Source organism: Labrus mixtus, chromosome 2, assembly GCF_963584025.1.
Source record: "Labrus mixtus chromosome 2, fLabMix1.1, whole genome shotgun sequence".
In the NCBI taxonomy this organism is placed as follows: Eukaryota; Metazoa; Chordata; class Actinopteri; order Labriformes; family Labridae; genus Labrus; species Labrus mixtus.
The window spans coordinates 33707708-33729425 of NC_083613.1; the positions used below are offsets into that span (position 1 = coordinate 33707708).

The 21718-nt window shown below is 39.0% G+C and overlaps 3 protein-coding genes across 3 annotated transcripts in view; 2 read left to right on the top strand and 1 right to left on the bottom strand.

Annotated features, from left to right (window-relative positions):
* Nucleotides 1-1492, top strand: part of LOC132955031 (hemicentin-2-like) — a 28721-nt gene extending 27229 nt beyond the window's left edge. Inside the window, exon 23 of the mRNA XM_061027651.1 lies at nt 285-1492. Within this exon, the coding sequence (XP_060883634.1) occupies nt 285-357 (73 nt within the window). The 3' untranslated portion in view covers nt 358-1492. The remainder of the gene's footprint in view (nt 1-284) is intronic.
* A 1485-nt stretch (nt 1493-2977) lies between these two features.
* On the top strand, nt 2978-7830 carry LOC132993188 (asialoglycoprotein receptor 1-like). Its single transcript, XM_061062882.1, has 6 exons — nt 2978-3206; nt 3979-4065; nt 4267-4458; nt 6294-6457; nt 6549-6655; nt 7613-7830. The coding sequence occupies exons 1-6, from the start codon at nt 3128-3130 to the stop codon at nt 7767-7769; spliced, it is 786 nt and encodes a 261-aa protein (XP_060918865.1). The 5' UTR covers nt 2978-3127; the 3' UTR covers nt 7770-7830.
* A 272-nt stretch (nt 7831-8102) lies between these two features.
* Nucleotides 8103-21718, bottom strand: part of LOC132955040 (titin-like) — a 58084-nt gene continuing 44468 nt past the window's right edge. The window contains exons 35-41 of the mRNA XM_061027663.1: nt 21550-21689; nt 12823-13086; nt 10813-11073; nt 10052-10312; nt 9370-9457; nt 8666-8757; nt 8103-8573 (exon numbers count right to left, since the gene is read on the bottom strand). Of these exons, the coding sequence (XP_060883646.1) occupies nt 8446-8573; nt 8666-8757; nt 9370-9457; nt 10052-10312; nt 10813-11073; nt 12823-13086; nt 21550-21689 (1234 nt within the window). The 3' untranslated portion in view covers nt 8103-8445. The remainder of the gene's footprint in view (nt 8574-8665; nt 8758-9369; nt 9458-10051; nt 10313-10812; nt 11074-12822; nt 13087-21549; nt 21690-21718) is intronic.

The window sequence follows — 21718 nt, forward strand, 5'->3', positions numbered from 1 at the left end:
GCGATCGTTTTTCGCTTTATTGTGGAGAGTTGGGAGAGAATCAGTAGGGGTTCATTAAGGGAGCAAAGCAAGCCCAAACAAGCAACTGTACTTTAGAAAACAAGCCCAAAAACCTGCAGCCCGCGACTGACGATATTTGCAAGCGACTTTACAGAAAAAACAAGCCCAAAGTCGCTTATAACAAGCAGACCTGGCAACACTGATCTGTGTGGGGTTTCAACCTGTTCTTAACATGATGATGATTTTTAGTTTTTCATTCTCTAACTATTGTTTTTAATTCACAGGTCAAGAAGTGCGGAGGTTGTGGATGATCAATCTGCACTGTACAGCATGGTCACTAAGAAACCACGAGTATGACCAAAGCGTTAATGAGTGAGGGTTCTGTTACCTCACAGTGTTGAAGCAAATATTAAAGTACATTTCTCTGGACCGATTCAGTCAATGATTCGATATAAAACACAAAAACAAACATGGTGTCTTCTACTTCCATCATAAACATTTACAAGTTTGTTTTAGGGGACTGTCTTTGCTTGTTTTTTGTATCTTGCCGTATTTTACATTTCTATGAAGGCCCTTGCTATGCTTCTTTTAAAAATGCTTAATAAAAGGAATCTACACGTCCAGGATCTGTACTGTTAGGGCCATATGTAAATGTGATGTATTTATGGTTAAAGATTGCAAAAGAGCCAAACATTAAGACAGAAAAAAAATGTGCTGGTACATTATTGTTTAATTGTGCTTATGTTGGTTTTAGCTCATGTTCCCCCCTCCCCCCCCCCACACACACCACCAGTTTAAAAAAAAATCAGTGCTCAAGCTGACGTGTTAAACTGCTGATTACAGTCATTTACTTCAAATAACTGGTTATATCTAACACTGTATTTAAGTGCCCTACTTTTTTTTCTGATGTAAAAAGTTGTTGTTTAAATGCTGATGTTTTTCACTCTTTTCTCACTCCCTGGTTCTCACTTTTGCTTTCTCTTTTTGTTTCTTGACGATGAATATAGGCTACCTACTGCACTCTGATCCTGGCACGTTTGAATTCATGGTGTCATGTAAACCCACGCGGGCTGGGCATAAAAATGTATGTATGACACAATAAAAAAATGAAATAAAAAACTTCAAACTTCCTCAGCCAATAAAATCAGATCCCAAGCTGTAAGGGTTTGAAAAGAGTTTTAAATGACTAAGATCTCATGTTGCCTTAAATCTTGTGTTCTGCCTGGTCAATAAGTCATAACCTAAAACAGTCCGACACACTGCCTTGTGAAGATTAAAAAAGCCTTTACTATATCGTCCAAAGCAACAAGTAACTGTTGGATTAAAAACCCCGTTCTGTTTATAGTTCAGTGTGCGCTGTTTCAAACGGTCTTGGTCAGAACTTCTCCTTCAGCTGTCTTCAGATGTTTCAACTATTTTAGTCCACAGGAAAACCACGCTGACATCACTTCCTTACTTAAATAAACTGGCTTTGAATTTTTTTTAAAACGTGTTCCATCTGTGTCTGCGTCACTTCTGTGAAACTCGTATTACACAAGCAGTGAAACTTCCTCTTTTCATGGACTTAACAGAAGAGGAGCTGAAATCATCTTATTCAATGTGTTCCAAGTTTCTAAATGTGTTGTCTTATAATACAGCCCGATGTGAATGCAAAGAGATCAATCAATCAGTCAATCAATTTTTATTTGTATAGCGTCAACTCATAACAAGTGTTATCTCGAGACACTTTACAAGAAGCAGGTAAAAGACCTTACTTATTGTTATGTTATAAAAAGCAGGTAAAAGACCTTACTCATTGTTATGTTATAAAAAGCAGGTAAAAGACCTTACTCATTGTTATGTTATAAAAAGCAGGTAAAAGACCTTACTCATTGTTATGTTACAAAAAGCAGGTAAAAGACCTTACTCATTGTTATGTTATAAAAAGCAGGTAAAAGACCTTACTCATTGTTATGTTATAAAAAGCAGGTAAAAGACCTTACTCTTTGTTATGTTACATAAAGCAGGTAAAAGACCTTACTCATTGTTATGTTATAAAAAGCAGGTAAAAGACCTTACTCTTTGTTATGTTACATAAAGCAGGTAAAAGACCTTACTCATTGTTATGTTATAAAAAGCAGGTAAAAGACCTTACTTATTGTTATGTTATAAAAAGCAGGTAAAAGACCTTACTCATTGTTATGTTATAAAAAGCAGGTAAAAGACCTTACTCATTGTTATGTTATAAAAAGCAGGTAAAAGACCTTACTTATTGCTATGTTACAAAGATCCGGCCTATCCATCATGAGCACTTTAGCAAAGCAGCAAAAGCTACAGTGGTAAGAAAAAACTGTCTTATTAAAAGGTTCTAAGAGGGGGAGATAGGAGGTTGGCTTTTGAGGAACGGAGGCTGCGTGCAGGAGTGTGAGGGTGAAGGAGAGCCGTGAGGTAGGAGGGGGCCTGGTGGTTAAGGGCTATGTGTGTGAGGAGAAGGATTTTGAATTGGATACGATAAGGGACAGGGAGCCAGGGGAGATTTTGCAGGACAGGGGTGATGTGTTCGCATATTCGGGTATTCGGATGATGATTTAACGTTGGGTTTATTTAACCTTTTTTAACAAGTTGAGCTCAAGCTCTCTTACACAAGGGGGATCTGGCCAAGATTGCAGCAGCACAGGTCATTATAGATATGACATGATTAAGACGACAATGAGTGAGGTATTTACCTCCGTTTTGTGTCTCGAGATAACATTTGTTATAAATTGGCGCTATACAAATAAAGATTGATTGACATGTGGTAGGTGAATTAAGTTTATTCCCTTTAAAAACCCTTGAATGCATGTCATTTTCATTTAAGTGTCAGAAACAAACATGTTTTTTTGGATGAGAGATGTAGAAAAAGGCAGATTTAGAAAGAGGATCTATCTAAGGTTTTGAATGAGATGCAACTAAAAATAAATGTTCATTAGTTTTTCAGTCACTCCCACATTTGTTTCTTCCTCTTTTTTGATTTCTACCAAATCTGTTCACCATGTAGTCATCAGTGTCATAGCTCACTGTTGAGGCACAACAAGAGGAACAACACATCTCTTTGATGTGGACACACTGAACTGGACTTCTCTCACACACACATTCAAACATCGGGGGGATGCAGCAGATGGAGATAGATTACATTAATGAGCGGCCACGTGCTCGTCAGAAACACAGCGTGGATGTAAACCAAACAGGTAAGGAAAATCCCTTAATGTAAATGTGAAGGGAATTTTTCTTCAGCTCGGTGTTGTTTTTACATGAAACTTTACACAGTGAGACTTTAACTTTAGAGACATCCTTCGTCGTCCAATAGGGCCGTTTTATTGTACCTGTAAATATAATGTTAAAGCTGAAGGACGGGTTGTTCCCTTCCTCATTAAGCTGCTCTTACAAACAGAGCGCTCTGATGGTCGGCTCTTAGTCAGAGAGAATACAGCAGGTAGATGAAGCGGACAACTCCAGGTGGAAAAAAAATCATTATACAAACTAGAAAGAAGGTGAGGAGTAAGCATCCTAAGTGTTAAATAAAGATATCGCTGATAAATGTTGGATTATATTCATCACATCCTCTTATTGGTGGTTGATTTTTTTTAGCCGCAGTGAGAAAAGGAGAACGGGTCTGCAACACTTGCTCAACGCCACAAAGAGAAATATCACAACGTGTGGAGCAAACGGTGTTGGTCAGGTGATATAGTCTGTAGCGGCTGGTCTTGAATGTGATCCCACAGCAGACTTTGATGTGATGATCACAGACGGACAGCAGGTGATGATAGAAGAGAGAAAGCTGCAGGTGGTGAGCGCTTGAACAGTGCAGACACTACCCTGCATCAGCTGTTTCTGAAAATGTCAACATCACCATTGACAATGACCCTGTGAGAACATATGTGGCATATATATAAAGAGCCAAACATGCCTCTTCCTGTTCTCACAGACATTGATTGTTTTGTGTGTGTGCTCATTCTGCAGAGAGAAGACTCTGTCGGCTTCTTCTCCTGAGCTTTGCTGTGCTGTGCATCATACAAGCCTCTCTCAACATTTCCCTGCGTCTCACAGGTGAGGACGGATTCTTTGCATCATGTCACTTTAGATGTGCACACACTGTTGCACAGACAACAAAAACACAGCATTGCATCACAAAACCTCTGTGGTGTCATTTCACGTTACACAATTGTCCTCAAACATAGCCTGAGAAATAGCAGCTATTTATTTATTTAAGTGCTTTAAATTATTTTTTTTCTGTTTGTGTTCTGTCAGTGAACTCAAACAGGGAATCACACGACTGCAACACAACTCAGACAAAGAGTCACGATCAGTTCAACAGATTACAGGAAAGATTCAACGCGCTGACCAGAGACAAAAACCTGCTTGAAAATCGAAACAATGAACTGCACAACCTGATAAAGGAGATGCAGGAGGAACGGGACCGACTGAAAATACAACTGAGGGGTGAGAATCAATCAGACCTTCATCTTCATTTCTTTCTCTGTCACTCTGATAATCTACCCATTGTTCACCTGATATCTGACTAATACCTGAACGTCATGTCTTTTTACTTATTTTACAACAAAGAAACCATCCCATCATTTTGTGAGGTTAAAAAACAGAAACTATTTTAGTAACCTTGGTTGATTATTTAATTAAATATGAACTTTGTAACCCTGTTGGTGCTGACAGCATATCACGTACAGTTTACATTTTGCAGTGTCTTTTAAAAAAAATAAGCAGCAGGAGTCATGACAGTCTGCACTGTTCTTTTAGAAATGGTTAGTTTTCCTATTGTTGTAAAATTTGAAGTGAACATGTTTATTATTTATCCATCACTGCATGCTGTACAACGAAATGTGTTTCTTAAAGAAAGAGAAAATTGTTTTCATCACATTTAGACACACACACACACACACACACACACACACACACACACACACACACACACACACACACACACACACACACACACACACATACACACTCACACACAAACACAATCCCACACACACACAATACTACACACACACATGCAAGCAAGCAAGCACGCATCCATGCTCACAAACATAAAAACACACGCACACGCGCATACACGTGTACCATACTAACAGGGGACAATCAATCTACACTATTGAAGTGTTGACTTCTCTTTCTGGTCATTTTAAAAATACAAAAAAATAATAGAACATTTTTTTTAGAAGTTGCCAAGAGGTCTTCCCAGGCTTTCACCTCATTAATATTTTTCTACTTACTCATGAGCACACACACACACACACACACACACACACACACACACACACACACACACACACACACACACACACACACACCCACGTAAGCACGCATAAACACAAAAACACATGCATACACGTGTACCTTACTAACTATAATTATACAATATAATAATAATAATAATAATAATAATAATAATAATAATAATAATATATAATTATACTGACTATAATTATACACTATTGAAGTGTTGACTTCTCTTTCTGGTCATTTTAAAAATACAAGTAAGTAATAGAACATTTACTTGTATTGCCTTTAAACATATTATTACTTCAAATGTGTTTTTGTTTTTTTTAAAGACGTTGCCAAGGGGGACTTGAAGGCTTAAGTGATTTCTACCTATCTTGCCGATATTTCAGTGAATAGAAGACATCCAAAACTGCTATCCAAATCAGACCTAACTCTCAATACCTCGGCTAGGGAAGTGCCTCATATACCAACTCGTTGCCTGTGTGACAGAAACAGTCAGCTTTTGATGTGTGTTAATACTCGAGAGTCTCCAGAGTGGATTCTCCAGTCCAGCAGACAGCAGCTTCACTCCTGTTTCTCCTGTAGGATTGTAGCTCAGATCAAGCTCTCTCAGGTTGGAGGGGTTGTATCTCAGTGCAGTGGCCAGAGAACAACACCGCCTAGACACATGCTCACACACGCATCGAGTGCATTCAGTGCAGTCTTCAGTGTTTGACTTTCTTTGGGTGGTGTTGCCTCTTACAAGGATTACATTTCACATTGTCTGTTAAAAATCACAAGTGATAAATATGATTGCACATTAAATATATGGTGCCGCTCAAGTATTTTCTACATTCAATCTTAGTGTATCATAAATATATCACACTGTTAATGCTGAATGTTATTGTACATTAAAGAGTAGTTATCCTTTGAAGTGATGCCTGAGCAGTTTTAAAGTTTATGGTCAACTGTACACAATACATAATTTATTTCCATGAAGTCAATTTAATGTCATAATTGATACTTAAAGCTGTTTGTTTGTTTGTTTCTTCCAGAGATGGGTGGCTGTCTGTCCTACTCTCAGTGTCCTGCAGGTTGGAGGGAGATTGGCTCAAGATGTTACCTCCTCTCCTCTGACAGTAAAACATGGGAGGACAGCAGGAAATACTGTCAGAGTAAAGCTGCTGACCTGGTGGTGATCAACAGTGAACAGGAACAGGTACAGTGCACTCAATCTGTGTCTGGGTTTGCCTACAAGTGTCAAGTCATGAACTCAACTTTATTTCATTTTTTACCATCTCGATCAACAGAGGGATTTGTACCAACTGGATGGGGATGTGGATCTCTTGTTCTGGATCGGTCTGTACGATACAGCCGGGACCTTCAGATGGGTGGACGGATCTATGCTGAGCAAACCGTGAGGCCTGAGAATAAACCTGAATGTTTTTGCTTCACACCTTGGTATCTATTAAATAAAAAGTTTTTTAGACAGACCAAGATGCTTCTGATGTTCACTGGTCTGAAACTGTCATCCAAGCCAGAAACAGACTGAAATTAATTAAAGATGTTAGGTTCAAAATGACAGCAATTTCTCACACACAGCGCTGTTTTATTCGCAGTTTATTAAAAAGGAGGGCAAAAGCCTTTTTGCATTCCCTAACCCAAACTGAAGGCAGTGCTTATGAAGCTCTCTGCTGCCCTCTTCTGGACAAAAGCAGTACAACTCTGTCTTTAATTCTAACAGAGTAATTTCCCCTTTTACATCAGTGATTTGGCTCAATCGAAGCATTTGAAATCTTACTTCATGGAGAACCCCTGACAGTTAGTGTCAATGTGAGTAGATTTGAATACAATCAAAGACAATTCATGATGTGATTAATCCTCATAGATCCAATAAGAGACATAGTGTTTTAGCTCATAGCCAAACTAAAGTCCTGAGTTAGCTCCTTCTTCATAAAGAACCAAGTTGACCCATGATGCTACCAGGCTTCAGGTTTTTTATTTAATTCATGTTCATTTCTGATTGATTAACTTCTTTGATGTCATTCTTACGACACTTGTCCTGCCAATAAAATAAAAACAACTTTAAAACACTGTAAGAGATACAACTGTGGTGAGGGTGTCTGAGTGGTAGAGTCGGTCGTCTCTCAATCCTCAGCTCCTGCAGTCATATGTCAGATGTGTACTTCGGCAAGACACTTAACCCTGAATTGCTCCTGCTGCTTCGGTGTCGGCGTATTAATGTATGGTATCAGCTAATATTTATGGCCACTTTACATGGCAGCTTCTGCCATCAGCTTTCTTGTACTGACTGCTGTCAGTCTAGTTTTAACGTCTTCACACTAAACTGCTTCCATCACTGTTCTTCATTCAGATTCTGGCAGTCTGGTCAGCCGGATCGGGGTGGTCCCAACAACAGAGAGGATTGTGTGGAGATGTATCATAACAACCCGGTGCTGGCCAACTGGAACAACGCCCGCTGTGGAGACAAGCGACGCTGGCTGTGTGAAAAATCTCCCAGTACTTGTTGATGTGAGCTTAATGTTTTAATGACACAAAAAGAAAGTCACAATTAAAAGTACTTAAAAAAGTAATTCAAGCTCCTTTAAAGTCTAACTTACAATGTTTTGGTCCCAACATATTGGCAGTTAGTTGATTGCAATAAGACAGAGATCATTACTTTCCCATGCCCCTTTCTTATGAAATAGTTGTCAAATTATTTATTCAACATTTAAAGTACAAACAAAAGAAAATATGCTACATTGATTTGAAAACTACCAGCAGCCTTCTGCAAAAGAGATTACTGTGATTATAATATCAATAACAGAGACAGAAGGACAGATTTTACACCATTGAGCTGCTCGTTAAGAAATAGAAAGCCTTTATTGTCATTATAACATATACAACCAAACAGAGAAATGCTCAAACTCTGACGGTGCAACGTTCAGACAGTAACAAAGAGGTGCATAAAAGTTAAAACGATGAGTGACTCATAATCAAACGTCATCATAGTCCAATATTATTCACAGAAGTAAAACCAATATTTACAAAAAATAAACTTTAAGAGAGAAAATGTCACAGAGCAGACTGAAAGGTGACTGGAGAGCTCCTTTCAGAACAAAAGAACATTTTCAGGAATAAAGATGCTTATTTAGTTAAAGAAATGATGAATAAATACATATGTATAAGCTGCTAAATAAAATAAAATCATCTCCTAAACTCTCTGCTCCATGCTGTTGTTAACTTCCTGCTGCTGAAGGTCAATGTTTCCACTTCCCCCACATCCTCCACAGCCTCACTCTCCACAGTGAGTCCTGCATCTGGTTCAACTGCATCTGGAGAAAATCACATCAAACTAAAGTTATAGTTGTGACTGTGACTCTGAATGTGAAGTGGGCCTGTTTGATTCAGAGCAGGAGGCTCTAACCTGACTGGACTTCACAGCATGTGTTCCTGCTCCTCTGTGTCTTCTGTCTGTGCTGCAGTGAAGGCTGACACGTTCTCATACACAACATCCAACTGATGACAGATGATAAGATTTGATCAGAAATATATTTCATCAGGTTTTACAGTTACAATGTAGGAAAAGATTGATAAGTAAGGACTCTCTCTCTCTCTCTCTCTCCCTTTCTCTCTCTCCCTCTATCTCTCCCTCTCTCTTTCTCTCTCTCCCTACCCCTCTCTCTCTCCCTTTCTCTCTCTCTCTCTCTGCTTCTCTCTCTCTCTCTCTCTCTCTGCTTCTCTCTCTCTCTCTCTCTCTCTCCCTCTCCCTCTCTCTCTCCCTCTCTCTCTCCCTCTCTCTCTCTCTCTCTCTCTCTCTCTCTGTCTCTCTCTCTCTCTCTCTCTCTCCCTCTCTCTCTCGCTCTCTCTCTCTCTCTTTCTCTCTCTCTCTCTCTCTCTCTCTCTGTCTCTCTCTCTCTCTCTCCCTCTCTCTCTCTCTCTCCCTCTCTCTCTCTCTCTCTCTCTCTCTCTCCCTCTCTCTCTCTTTCTCTCTCTCTCTCTCTCACCTCGATCATCTCTGCAGGTTCATTTGGTTCAGTGGTGGAGCTCAGAGTTTTCTTCTTTCTGGATTAATTCAGAAAACAACAAATCCGAAGGTTAACATGATGAACAAATAATGTCAAATAAAACCTCGTCCACAGAGTCAGGAGAAGCAGAGAAATCAACATGAAGAGCAGCAGAGTCCACTTGATGATATGTATTATGAATGTTGAGTTCCCTGAGAATTAAAGATAGATATGTGAGACTCTTTACTGGTAGGATTATATTGAAACATTTCATTTCTACTTTGTGATACCCTCTGTTCATCATTCAGTCACATTCTGACAGGATGGAGGTTCCTCTATGAACAACGTTATGATTTTCTATTGATCAAAATGTGAATGTGTTTTCTGCACCAGCTGCAGGCATTGAATGGTCGACTGGTTCAAACCCACATACCAAGAATTACAGTGGTCGAGATGAATGCATGTATCACCCTCTCTAAATCATTACAGGGTTAGAGTTGGGCTCTAAACTTCAGATTTATTGAAGTGATTTTAAGTACTTGAAGGTAAGAAATTACAACCAACAATGACCTTATTTTAACCATAAAAAGAACCTGCTGTAACTTAAACTGTAGTTCATGTTAATAACAAACTTATACATCTGAAAACACGAAGATGGAAGATGATGACATGTAACAATGAATCTTGAGTTTTGTAATGGGACGACTCTTGGCCTTCTCTTTTACCTACTGAGCAGCTTTCAACTCAACAACAACAGATTCTAACAAGAATTGTTTAATCAGACCGAAGCTGTGTGTGAAGCTTACCTGACAAAACACTCAGATGTACAGTGGAGTTATGGCGTCCTCTTGTGTTTTGGGCGATACAAAGATAATGCCCACTGTGTTCAAGACTTGTGTCGCTGATGGTAAAAATCTGTCCTGAAGCTGTCGGTGAGTCTTCACCCTCCTTGTACCAGGTGTAATTATCTGCTGGGTTAGCATCACTACTACAGGTCAGAGTCACTGAACTACCCTCCACTATCTCAGCAGAGGGACTCACTGACACAGAGAGAAGCTTTGGAGAATCTGGAGGAGGATAAAAGTTTATTTCAGTGGTCTAAAACTTAAAATACTAGAAATACAGCCTTTTAAAGTTTATTATTACAGCTGTGAAGCATTAGTCCTCATGTCCTGTTAGAATCAGTATCTTTTATTTGACATTCTCTCAGTCTAAAGCTGTAGAGATGTGAACTTCTCTATAAGTTAAAATCCTTTTGAAACAACATATCTTTGAAAGTGATAAATACTTATGATCCTCCTGCTACAGCCCTGATCTCTAACCATCCACGGTCTCAGCAGAGAGACTCACTGACACAGAGGGAAGCTTTCATGCTTCAAAAAGAGACGTAGTTTAATAACTGACATTTAAATGAAAACAGCATTTAGTGAAAAGGTTTCTGAAGATTTGAAAGTCATTAACAGACAGGATAATCAAGGTGTGAGCAAACTATGAAACTACAGAGAAATCAGGTCAGTAAGGAAAGTCTCCAAATGTTGAATGTTGCTTTTTAAAGTGTTTCACTCACATTTCACATCAATAGAGATCCATGTAGAGGTCTTCTCTCCCAGATCGTTCTCAGCTTTACAGTAAAACTCTCCAGAGTCAGAGGACTTGATGGAGCTGAAGACGAGCTGAGCTTCTCTACTGAGAGGTTGATTGTTATTCTTCTTGTACCAGGTGTATTCAGGTGCTGGGTTAGCATCACAGCTACAGGTCACAGTCACTCTACTGTTCTCTCTGATTTCACCAGCAGGACTCACAGTCGCTGAACAATCTGTTGGAGCATCTTGAGGAGAGAAGAATAAAAATATAACTTAAGTGTCATTAGATCTGTGTTTGTAATTTCAGTGTCCGCCCAGCTTTAGTAAACTGAAGGCCTTCTCTAAAGCCGGCGTCTGTTTTGTCTTTTCTGGTTCATTATAGGAACACGTGAAGCGTAAATGTAATAAAGAGCTACTTATTGGAAATCATTAACATAATGTAACCCAGGTTATTTCTGTAGTTTCATATTTACAGATGTTCCTTAAACGCATTACAGATTTACACAAGTCCCTTGAATGCACCACCTGCAGGCTATCGGTACCCCCTGAAGCATCGGCAGAATTAAGTTTTTCTCCGTGATTTCTACAGACTGTGAAGTAAAATAGACACATAAAAAGGAAGCTGTTAGACAGGAAGATGAATAAGATACGTTCATGAGCTGTTTCCAAGAGTTAAAAAGCTTTTAGTGAAGCTGGCAGTTTCGCCAGTTACAGTGTAGGAGAAGTTCACCGGCAGAAACTCTGAAGGTGTTCTCACCTTTAATGTGGATATCCTGCTGAGTTAGCTGTTCAAATTAGCTGACTAGCATGCACATTTCGTTGTTAAAATGTTTCAGTTGTGTTTAATTTGAATTCAAGATGTCATAGAACTAAAACCAGGATATTTGGTGTAAATTGAAGTTTGGATGTAATGTGGTCTGTGTTTACCTAACTGTGGCCTAGTAGCTACGAGCTAATCTAAGCTCTGTATCTGTATTTGTGTTGTAGCACGCAATGTCATTTTTTCCATGTGATGAAGTCACTTGGGACACAAATTGATAAAGAACAGTCACTTAGTTCATATGTTATTGTTGTGTTAAAATCGAATTAAAACTGTGAAGTAACTGGGTTTTTTTTTAAGGACGATTCAACCGCCGTCCAGGTCTTTGCTGCTTGAGGGTGCTGTCGTCTCATCTGGATGCTGATCTGCAGATAATGTGTTCCAAAGGGAGGTAGGAAGCACATATGGAGTCTAACTGAAATGATTTTTATTTTTATTTTCATTTTCCTGAGATCTCAGTATTTTTTGTTTTGGGCCTAAAATCTAACATTAAAGGAACTCTCTGTTCATAACCGAAAAACACAAAGTTGAAACGGACAAAGACTGAAACCTTAAAAGGGGATTTAATTCATTTTGTTACAAAGGTGTGTTTTCCATCGTGTCTTTTCGATTTGTTTAATTTAAGATATATGGAGGAGGTAATTTTTTTTTTTTAAGTGTATACATATTTCATATATGTGAACAGGAAAAGAACTGTAATCAAACCTCTTAAATTTCTCTTTTATATCCATACATCGGTGTTGTGTGTGTTTGTGTGGACTGGAGGTCTTATTGCTCTTTATAGAGTCTGCTATTACCAATCTCCTTAAACAACCTAGTGAATCACAAGATTTGAGTAACCTGAACAACTGAAACACTAACATTCTGAAACTGTTCATTTAGAGATCATTTGATATTGATACTTAGAATATTTGATCTAGAGTCTTCTGAATTGAGAACCTATTTTAGGTTTAACCCCACCCACCAGTTAGAGGAGTTACAATAACAAACTTTTAAAGTAATTAAACTCAAGTAAAAATATTTTAAATCGTCACATTAAAGTCCTGATTAAATCTCACACACTGGTCCTTTAACTTGAATCTGTCAAAGAGACTATAGTAGTGTGTTTATTTGTAGGTGAGAGTTTCTTCTTTACACATAATATCTTCAAGAACATTTCTGCTGTTTCACTCACATTTCACATTGATAGAGACGTATCCAGACCTCTTCCTCCCCAGCTTGTTCTCAGCTTCACAGTAATACTCTCCAGAGGCCGAGGGTCGAATGTAGTTGAAGACCAGCTGAGCTCCTTCATGAAGGTATTGAGGGGTCTGATTTCTCTTGTACCATTTAAAAGTAGCTGCTGGGTTAGCATCACTGCTACAGGTCAGAGTCACTTTACTGTTCTTCTTGATTTCACCAGCAGGAATCACTGACACAGAGAGAAGCTTTGGAGCATCTGGAGGAGAATCAGAGAGACCTTTGTCATTCACATCAGATGATGATGAACATATTACATTTTAACTTAACTTTTGGTTTTGAAATTGAGGCTCATGACAGCTGAAAAAAGGTTATTTTTTTACAGTGAAACAGATAAACAGGACACTCTCTGAAAAATTTAAAATAAATAACAAATACCACTGAGGTACATGCTGCTATGAGGCACCATTTAATAGTTTAAAGTTCCATCTGATGGTGTGAATCAGTGAAGACTGTAAATAAACTCACACACTGGAGGAGACGGGCACTTATGTCCTGATAGAGCACAGGAATAACTGTCTGTCTGAAGAAGCTGCTCTGGTGGATAATAATAATATGATGTTTGATGTTTGATTTGATGTCCGTTCCTGAACCAGATGTAGGAGGTTTGACTGGAAAGTCCACTGAGACACTCAAAGAGCAGAGCCTCATGTGGTCTGCTCACCTTCACCTGGAGATCTGAACATGTGAAGAAACGTCAACTGTTTTCACAAAACATGCACATATTAATACATGTATTTATAATGTATTAGAAACAGTGAGCTCAGAAATATTGAGGTGAAAGATTACCTGTGACTGACAGAGTGACCCCAGGTCGACCAGAATAACTGTCTTTGTTTGTTATGAATCCAAACCTGTACTCAGTCGAGTCTGTCTCTCTCAGGTTTGTGATTCTCAGAGTGCATTTGTTCCCCTCACAGATATTCTGCACACGACCTGAATACTCTGAGTCTGTTTCTACATCTTTGTAATAATAATCATCTTTTCTCAACCACAATGTTTTCTGAAGTGAGTTAACTTCTCCATTTCTCCTCTCTGGGTATGTGAAGGTGCAGCTCATCTCCACAGTTGATCCTTTATAAGCACAGATCTGAAGAGAAGAGTAAGTCACTCTCCAGCTGCCCTGACCCTGAACCACTGTAACACAGAGCACATCAGGAACAACCATCAACATCCATAACTTTAAATAGAAAAAGTAAAAGCCTCAACATGTAAAAAAAAAGGTTTGTATCAAAACAGGAAGTAAAGCACCCTTAACATAAAACAGTATAATATCTACAATAAAAGCATAACATATTTAAAATGTAAAATAATGGAACTTCAAACATGTGATTAAAGATATGATTAATCATAAATGTGTAATTGTTTGAAAGCCCTAGTGCAGGGGTCTCCAACAGGTAGCTCAGAGCAGGCAGGTTTAAAGTAGCTCGCCTATAGGTTGACCGACTGTTAAAAAAATAAAAATAAAAAATAAATCAGTAAATGTACCTCTTCCCACTATTCATATATTTGGCCCATTAAAACAAGTGTAAAGAAGTAATGTTTTCTTGGACATTGATGTGAATTCTCAGCAACATAGCTTACAATAAGAAGTGTAAAATATTCATGTTTTTTTCTAGGACCTTGGTGTGAATTTAAGATTATTAATAAGCATTGGCTTTTTGCAATTTCACACGTGTACAAACAGTAGCTTCATTCAGCTGATGTAAATGAATGCAAGAGATTTGATGCAATTTAAGCTTGGCCACTTTACATTTTTTCAAAGAAGTTCTCAGATGAAGAAAGGTTGGAGACCCCTGCTCTAATGTAAAAATAGACTGTATGTTAAAATTGACATTGCAACGGCTGCAGTCAAAGCCGAAAGATTTAGAGCGCCCCCTGCTGACTGACTGCAGTATAGGTCAAACCCCGCCTCCTCCAGGATAACAGAAATGCCATGGGGTCAACTATGAAATCTAAATGCATGCATCTGTTCTTCTGTTGACTGAACACACCTGAGGGATTTTTATGTTTCTCAGTACGTTAAATGTGTGTTTTCGTTAGAGGAAGTAGCGTGACGTCAATACCGTGTCTCTTCCAGTGGATCCCTACTACGCAGACTCTGGTTGCAAATATGTAAGCGCCCATCACAGCGATCATTTGGCTTCATCTTGATCAACAGAAGTAGCCTGAGGGATGTTGTCCATTTGTATATACAGTTAAAGGAAGAGTAGAATATGTTCACTTGTTCTACAGTTAATCTGCAAGTCGTTGAGACCAGACATCATCCAGTCTGAAGGTGTAGAGAACGTTAAATGTGTTATTTAGACCTGTGAACTTTACGGTTGTAAGAGGAAGTATTGATTTTAAGAGAGAAGAACATCACTTTAGAGATGTTATATTTAGAGGATCTTCTTCACCATTGTAGGATGAAAAGACAGTTTTATGTATTTTTGATGTGGCTGGGTGAATAATGCTCATTTAGGAAGTGAAGGGCAACAAATTCTTCATCATCCAAACATCTGTGAGTGCTAACAAGCTAACATAAGTTAAGGTTAGCTAACGATAGTATCTGGGTCTCTGTCAGTCAGTGTTCTGGGACAGTAATGTTCGTTAAAGGCAGGAATATTTAGATCAAGTTAACACAATCTTTAATGTCATGATGAGGAGAAGTCTGTTCTTTTGTTCCCTCACAGGGACAGCAGAGCGTCTAACAGCATTAATCCACAATCTCCTCCTCTCTGGGTTTTCTTTCAAACATTACATTCTGTAGAAGAACAACCCGGGCTCCTCTCCTCGTCGGTTAGTGCATCACATTCAACAACAACTGTCTCTCATTTGAAACATTGAAAAATTAAACTGATAAAAAAAACACGTAGGTGGCCACTGAGACCAATAACTTCTCAGTAGAGTTCAGCTACAGAGTCTTTATCGCCCGCCAGGTGGGCGGTTCCATAAGCGTGTGACGTCATGTGAAAACTATGAATTGATTATTAAAGACTTTTTACCGTACTTGGATGGTTCACATTGTGGTAAGTTTGCTGTTGAAGTAAGTGTGAAGACTGCAGAACTATGAGGCGTGAGAAACAGAGCAGACACTTAAAGATACGATCTTAAAAGCTGTCAACACATCACGGAAACATCTCACTTAAAAAACGAACAAGCAGGGTGTGGTGCAGACGTTTGATAAAAAAAGAGAAGATACTTTAATGAGGGACAAGTTTCCATCCAAAAAATGTAAAAAAGGATAAAAAATACATGTAGATAGAAACTGTATGAAAGAGATTCTGCAAACAAACTGCTTAAGAAATAATATGAAAAAGAGGCGATCGAACTAAAGAACTTCCTGTTAGACATTAAAACAGATCTACAATGATATACATTAAAACTGTGTTTATAGTATTTCTGAGAAGATTTCCGATAACATCAAGCACACTTTTCAGTCTGCATTAATCAGTCCCACATCTCCTCAGATTTCCTTCTTTAGATTAAATGAATGTAACTGTAGATATGAAGTACCTGACACAGAGAGGAGGAGGAGGACGATAAATCCACTCACTGCTGCAGTTAAACTCATCGCTGCTCCTCTCATCTCTCTGTGTGACTGAAGGGACAATAAAACATGTTAGCAGATTAATAAGAACACAGCAGGACTCAAACAGTATCAGACATGTTGATAAATTATTTTACTTACAATGAAGAAGGATATCGTCTGAGAGAAGACTCTCCTCCTCTGCAGTGAGTGAACAGAAGACAGATATCAGGGTGTTTTTAACGCCTACATTTCCTTCCTCTTTAGAGGATTAACATATTTGATAAGTCAAACAGGAAGAACTCACGTCACAAAGAAGTCCTATTGGTACCAAACTTGTATTAGCGTAAACTTGTTTTTTTTACAGGACATAAAAACTGAACAAAGGGGTTATCTTCAAAATGTGAGACCCTTGGGTGCAGGAGCATCAACACTGGGGTAGCCCGACTGGTGCACTGACTGACGCAGGGGTGGCCTTCAAAAACACACACAAATAAATAATAATAAATGATTTACCTTTAAAAATAACCTATTAAAATTCACCTGTTACATCTCAGTTATAAAACAAAATAATGGAAACATAAATACATTTTTAGCTTTATTCTTTATTGACACAAAAATAAGATGTATGCTAAAAGTCCAAATTTAAAGTACTTACCATTTGCACACAGTCAAACTTATACATGAATTAGCAATGTTTTAGTCCTGTACATGCTAATTACTTCATTGCAAGTATGACAGTGTGCATTACCGTCCTATGCACCGGTCTTGTGAAATAGATATGCAAAGTATTTATTATTGTTATTATTAACTATTTATCAAACAATTAAAAATGATTCATTGATGTGTTAAGAAAACTACAAGGAGCCTTAAAATAAAAGAAGAGTCAGTTTTATCATTAGTCTCACCTCTGACAGGGTGAATAGCCAATCACAGTTTGGGATATATATATGGGGGGGGGGGGGGGGGGGGGGGTGCTTATGAGCTGGTCAAATGGATTAATCATAGAAAGATAAAATAGATTTCATAGAAATATTTTGCAGCAGAACAGAGTTCAAAGAGAAGCATGCTGAGAACAAAGTTTTTTTTTATTTTTAATATATTTATTTGTTAATCCCACTAATCTTTATATAGTCCTGTACAGTTCATCTGTGCACTGAGGCAGGATGTTTAATAGTCTGCAGCTGAGTTGAACCAAGGGCTAGAGTTCAGGGAGCACAAAAGTTCAGGTGGGCGGCCATGCGGCAGGGCAGAGGGAGAGCAGGAACCTGAAGGGCATGAGCACAAAAAGTTCAGGAGGGAGGACGGGAGGCCGACCTAACGGTGAGAGCAGTTTGGGAAGGCGGCGGCTAGGGGATTTCTGTCTTGCCATCAATGTAAAAACATGGGCAGGTATAGGCCAGGCCACTGACAGGCCCAAAAGAGTGGGCAGGGCCTACAACAGGGATGCAGTTGTTGGTAGGGCCTCCCACGGAGATGCAGGACTGGGCAGGGCCTCCCACTGGGACACAGCAATGGACACAAATGCCAATGGGGAACTAGGCCTCAACAGGAGGGCTGAAGATGCTCTGGCAGGACAGGAGCACAGGCTGAGGCTCCAGTGCACAGGTTGGCTGAGGTTCTGGGTCACTGGGTGGTCTAAGGCTCTTGAGAGCATGGAGGCTGAGTCATTCAGAAGCACGGGGGCAGAGTTACTGGGAAGCACAGTGTTGGGCCTCAGCCATGTGGTTGGGACAAAGGACTCAGGCCTATATCACAGTCTCGAGCCTGACTAAAGTTATTTTGAAGGCAACTAAACAAAGGGGTCTTAGCCCAGCAACTCCCCAACAGAAACTAACAAATAGGTGTGAAAAGTGTGGGGGGGGGGGGGGGGGTTGGGGGCTTCTGAATTCTCTATCCTCAGTGGAGGAGGCCTGAGGTAAACCCACAGACAGCTCCAGTCTTTAAAAGCAATCACCAGGCATTGCTTCCTTCTCTTCAAGTGTGGTCTGCCGACACCAGAGGATACCCTCTCCAACAAGATGGACTCCAGCATTCCAGACAAAGCCTTTCCTCCTCTTGACTTACATAGGTTAAACTCCAGAGCTGATCTCCTAGCTCAGTATAGGTAGCTCTTCACATGCTGAATTCAAGCATCAGAGGATTCAGCTGACTACTTCCACGGCATATTTTTAGGAGTTTTGGGCGCAATCAGATGCCATCAGGTTCGAGCAAAAAGAAGAGTTTCTTTCCTTTGATTTTTCGTAAGACGTCATTGAACGCAACTGGACAGGAGCGCTGAAGGAAGCCCACTGATCCCTGAATCCACAAGGACACATAAAGAACTCGGCTCCTGCAACCAGAAGACCCTATAGAGCAGCGCTCTGGTCGAAGATCTGAATCCCGCTACCCTCCTCCTACATCTGCCACGAAGGAACCCTGCCTGAATCTGATGATTCAACATTCAACAGAATGACGATCTAACCAGCTTTGCAACGATCACCAGGAGTTACCCCAAGTAAGAGCTTTGGTCTGGGCAGAAATTGTTTCAGAAATAGTTATGTTTCTTTTATAACCACTGATAATTATGCATCATTGTTGACCACACGTCACATTCTGTTTATTATCTGTTGTAAGCTGCTGCATTTGTTTTATTGTGATGAACTGCTGTGTTCACCTATGTGTGTAATGCTGTGCTAGTTTACCTTCAGTCAACGGCTTTCACAATCAGAAAGACCAGTGTACCCGCCGTTGAATCAAAGTCCGGCCACTGGCTTTCTGGTGTTTAAGTAACAGTTACTGAACTCAGCTCAGAGAGCTCAAACTATTTCAAAAGGTAACCACACGGCTTCCTTTGTTGTCCACCATTTTGTCCACATGTGACGAAGTCACATGGTGCATTGTCTCTCTCCACCATCTTGTTTTCTTTCTCTCTTTTTCTCTCTCTCTCTCTCATCTACATACACACACACACACACACACACACACATTTACACCTTCCACAAGCCTTGCTTGATAATGTTTGTTGCTTAGATTAGTTTATAATAGTTATTTGTTTGATTAAGTTCATTGATTTTGGATTGATGTTGCTTTGTTTAAATAAATTCTGTTATAATTTAAGAGAGCAGTTGTTTGTGATTACTGGTGTATTTACATTGTGATATAAGCTGGGTGCGAAGGCTTTGTGTACGGATTTCACGCCTTCAATTTATTAAATATAGTTATTAATTATTAATAATATTAGTAATTAAGTAACTAATCTGAGACTGATTTGAGTGATATTTTGGTTATATTTCCCTGAGTACAGGGTGGTGCCCCAAAACGAGATTAAACATAGTTTAATGATATTTTATTTATATTATTAATAATTAAAAATAATTATTAAAGAATATAACCAAAGTTGACTTGATACAACCCCAACAACTGGTACTGGGTCAGTGGGAACCCTGTAAGCTGAGGCTCTTGGAAGTGGGAAGGATGAGGCTCGCACACCAGGCTGAGGCTCTGGGAGCATGGAGGCTGTGTCACTAGGGAGCAAAAGGGCTGGGACACTGGGAAGACCAGAGGCTGGGTCACTTGAAACCCTGGAAGCCAAGGCTCTTTGAAGCTGAAAGGCTCGCACACCAGTTGCTGAGTCTGAAGCTTTTAATGGCAAACCAGCTGCTGGGACTGTGGAGACTCAGGGAAGCTGGGTAGACTCGTGGGCGTTGCTCGATGGATTATACATATTAAATCAGAAATTAAATGATAAATTAAAATGTTTATTTATCCCGTTTAGGGAGCACTGAATGATGAAGCCTGAATGTGAGAATAAAAGCCTCTCCACTAGAGGGCAGTGAAACATCAGAGAGTCAGGACATTTACATTTTGTCATTCATCTCTGATTGTTTGGAAAAATTAAATTTACATTTGATCCCTTTTTACATTGTTTGCAGAAGTATTTCATTGAAATTTGGTTCAGGAAGTGTAAACATTTTACATTACTGATTTACATCTGTGACACATTACAAGAGAACCATTTAAGTAAAACTTAACTAAAGTGAATAAAAACAAGGATATAAGCAACAGGTGAACTAACTACAGACATTTAGATGAATGCCAAACGTGTGGTGACAGTACAACCTTTGTGCTCGGTGTGTTTCTGCTCTCTTACCGACACCACACACAGGCTACAGGTGCATTTAAATCTGACCACCTGGAATGGGCATGGTAGCTGTAGCAAACCCAGCTACAGCAATTGATGAATCCTTTATCTGATGGTTTATGTTACTTTATTTTTTGCTTCATGCTGTGCAATAACTCATAAACAAACCGTAAGAGCTGTACATAAAACACAACAGACAGACAAACATTATAAACATGCAAATAAACATCAAACTCAAAACAGAGAAAAGGACCATAAATATTTACAATATTAACATATAACAAGAGATAAGGTATAAAAATAGATAGTCAGGTTAATTTAGAACATTTTGAACTAGTCAAACAACAAAGTTAAAGAACCATATTAATAACATTTACTAATTACACCAAAGAATATATATAAATCACGTATTGCTAACTATAGGCCTTAAATGCACGTAAAATGAGCAATTAAATTTAGCAAAAAAATTCAACATAATAACTACATTTAACAGGACTCAATTAACCAAGGTCTAAGGGCGAGCGAATAAGATAGCATGGCTAAGCTAATGGCTAGCTGGTATGCTAGCACGCTTAAATAAATCACTGAAAACATCATAAAGATTACAAAGGTTGTACCTTGTACACCTTCCAGCTGGTTGCTAAAATGTGAGGGCGTGGATAACAGTGAGTTTTTTTAATCACTTAACACACTGACTGTCTACCTACCTGAGTCTTTTAATATCCGGTTTAAAGCAGGTAAGAAGCAAATCAGCCTTCAAAATAAAAGCTTCCCCCACAAAAGAATTAGAAACAGATAAATACAAAATAAGATTCTTCACAACAACAATTAACAATAAAGATAAATACTTTTTAACTAGTAATACTTGTTTGATTTGTTTAAACCTGAGTCTTGTTAATGTAAAACTCATATTATTAATCCTGTAAAATAATTCATAATCACTTTACAGGTGGACCACAGTAAGTCATTCACAAAGCTTAATACTAACATCATTTATCTGTTTTAAGTCATTTATTAAATACAGGTCTAGCTGCGTTCTTGAAGGAGTCTGTCCCGAGGATTCATTCTCAAAGTGGTTTCCTGTAAGGATTTCATTGGATGAGAGTAAACTAGAGGTTTCTTCGTCCATGTTTGTTGACTGTACTGTACAATGCAGCTGGATCTGCAGCTTGCTGACCACTGGTGCTGAGAAGAAGA

Excerpts from the sequence above, each read along its gene's own strand:
- LOC132993188 (XM_061062882.1), top strand. The coding sequence starts at position 3,128 with ATGCAGCAGATGGAGATAGATTACATTAATGAGCGGCCACGTGCTCGT. Across the intron at positions 4,066-4,266 it reads CATTTCCCTGCGTCTCACAG|TGAACTCAAACAGGGAATCA; the intron begins GTGAGGACGGAT and ends GTGTTCTGTCAG. Across the intron at positions 6,458-6,548 it reads TCAACAGTGAACAGGAACAG|AGGGATTTGTACCAACTGGA; the intron begins GTACAGTGCACT and ends CTCGATCAACAG.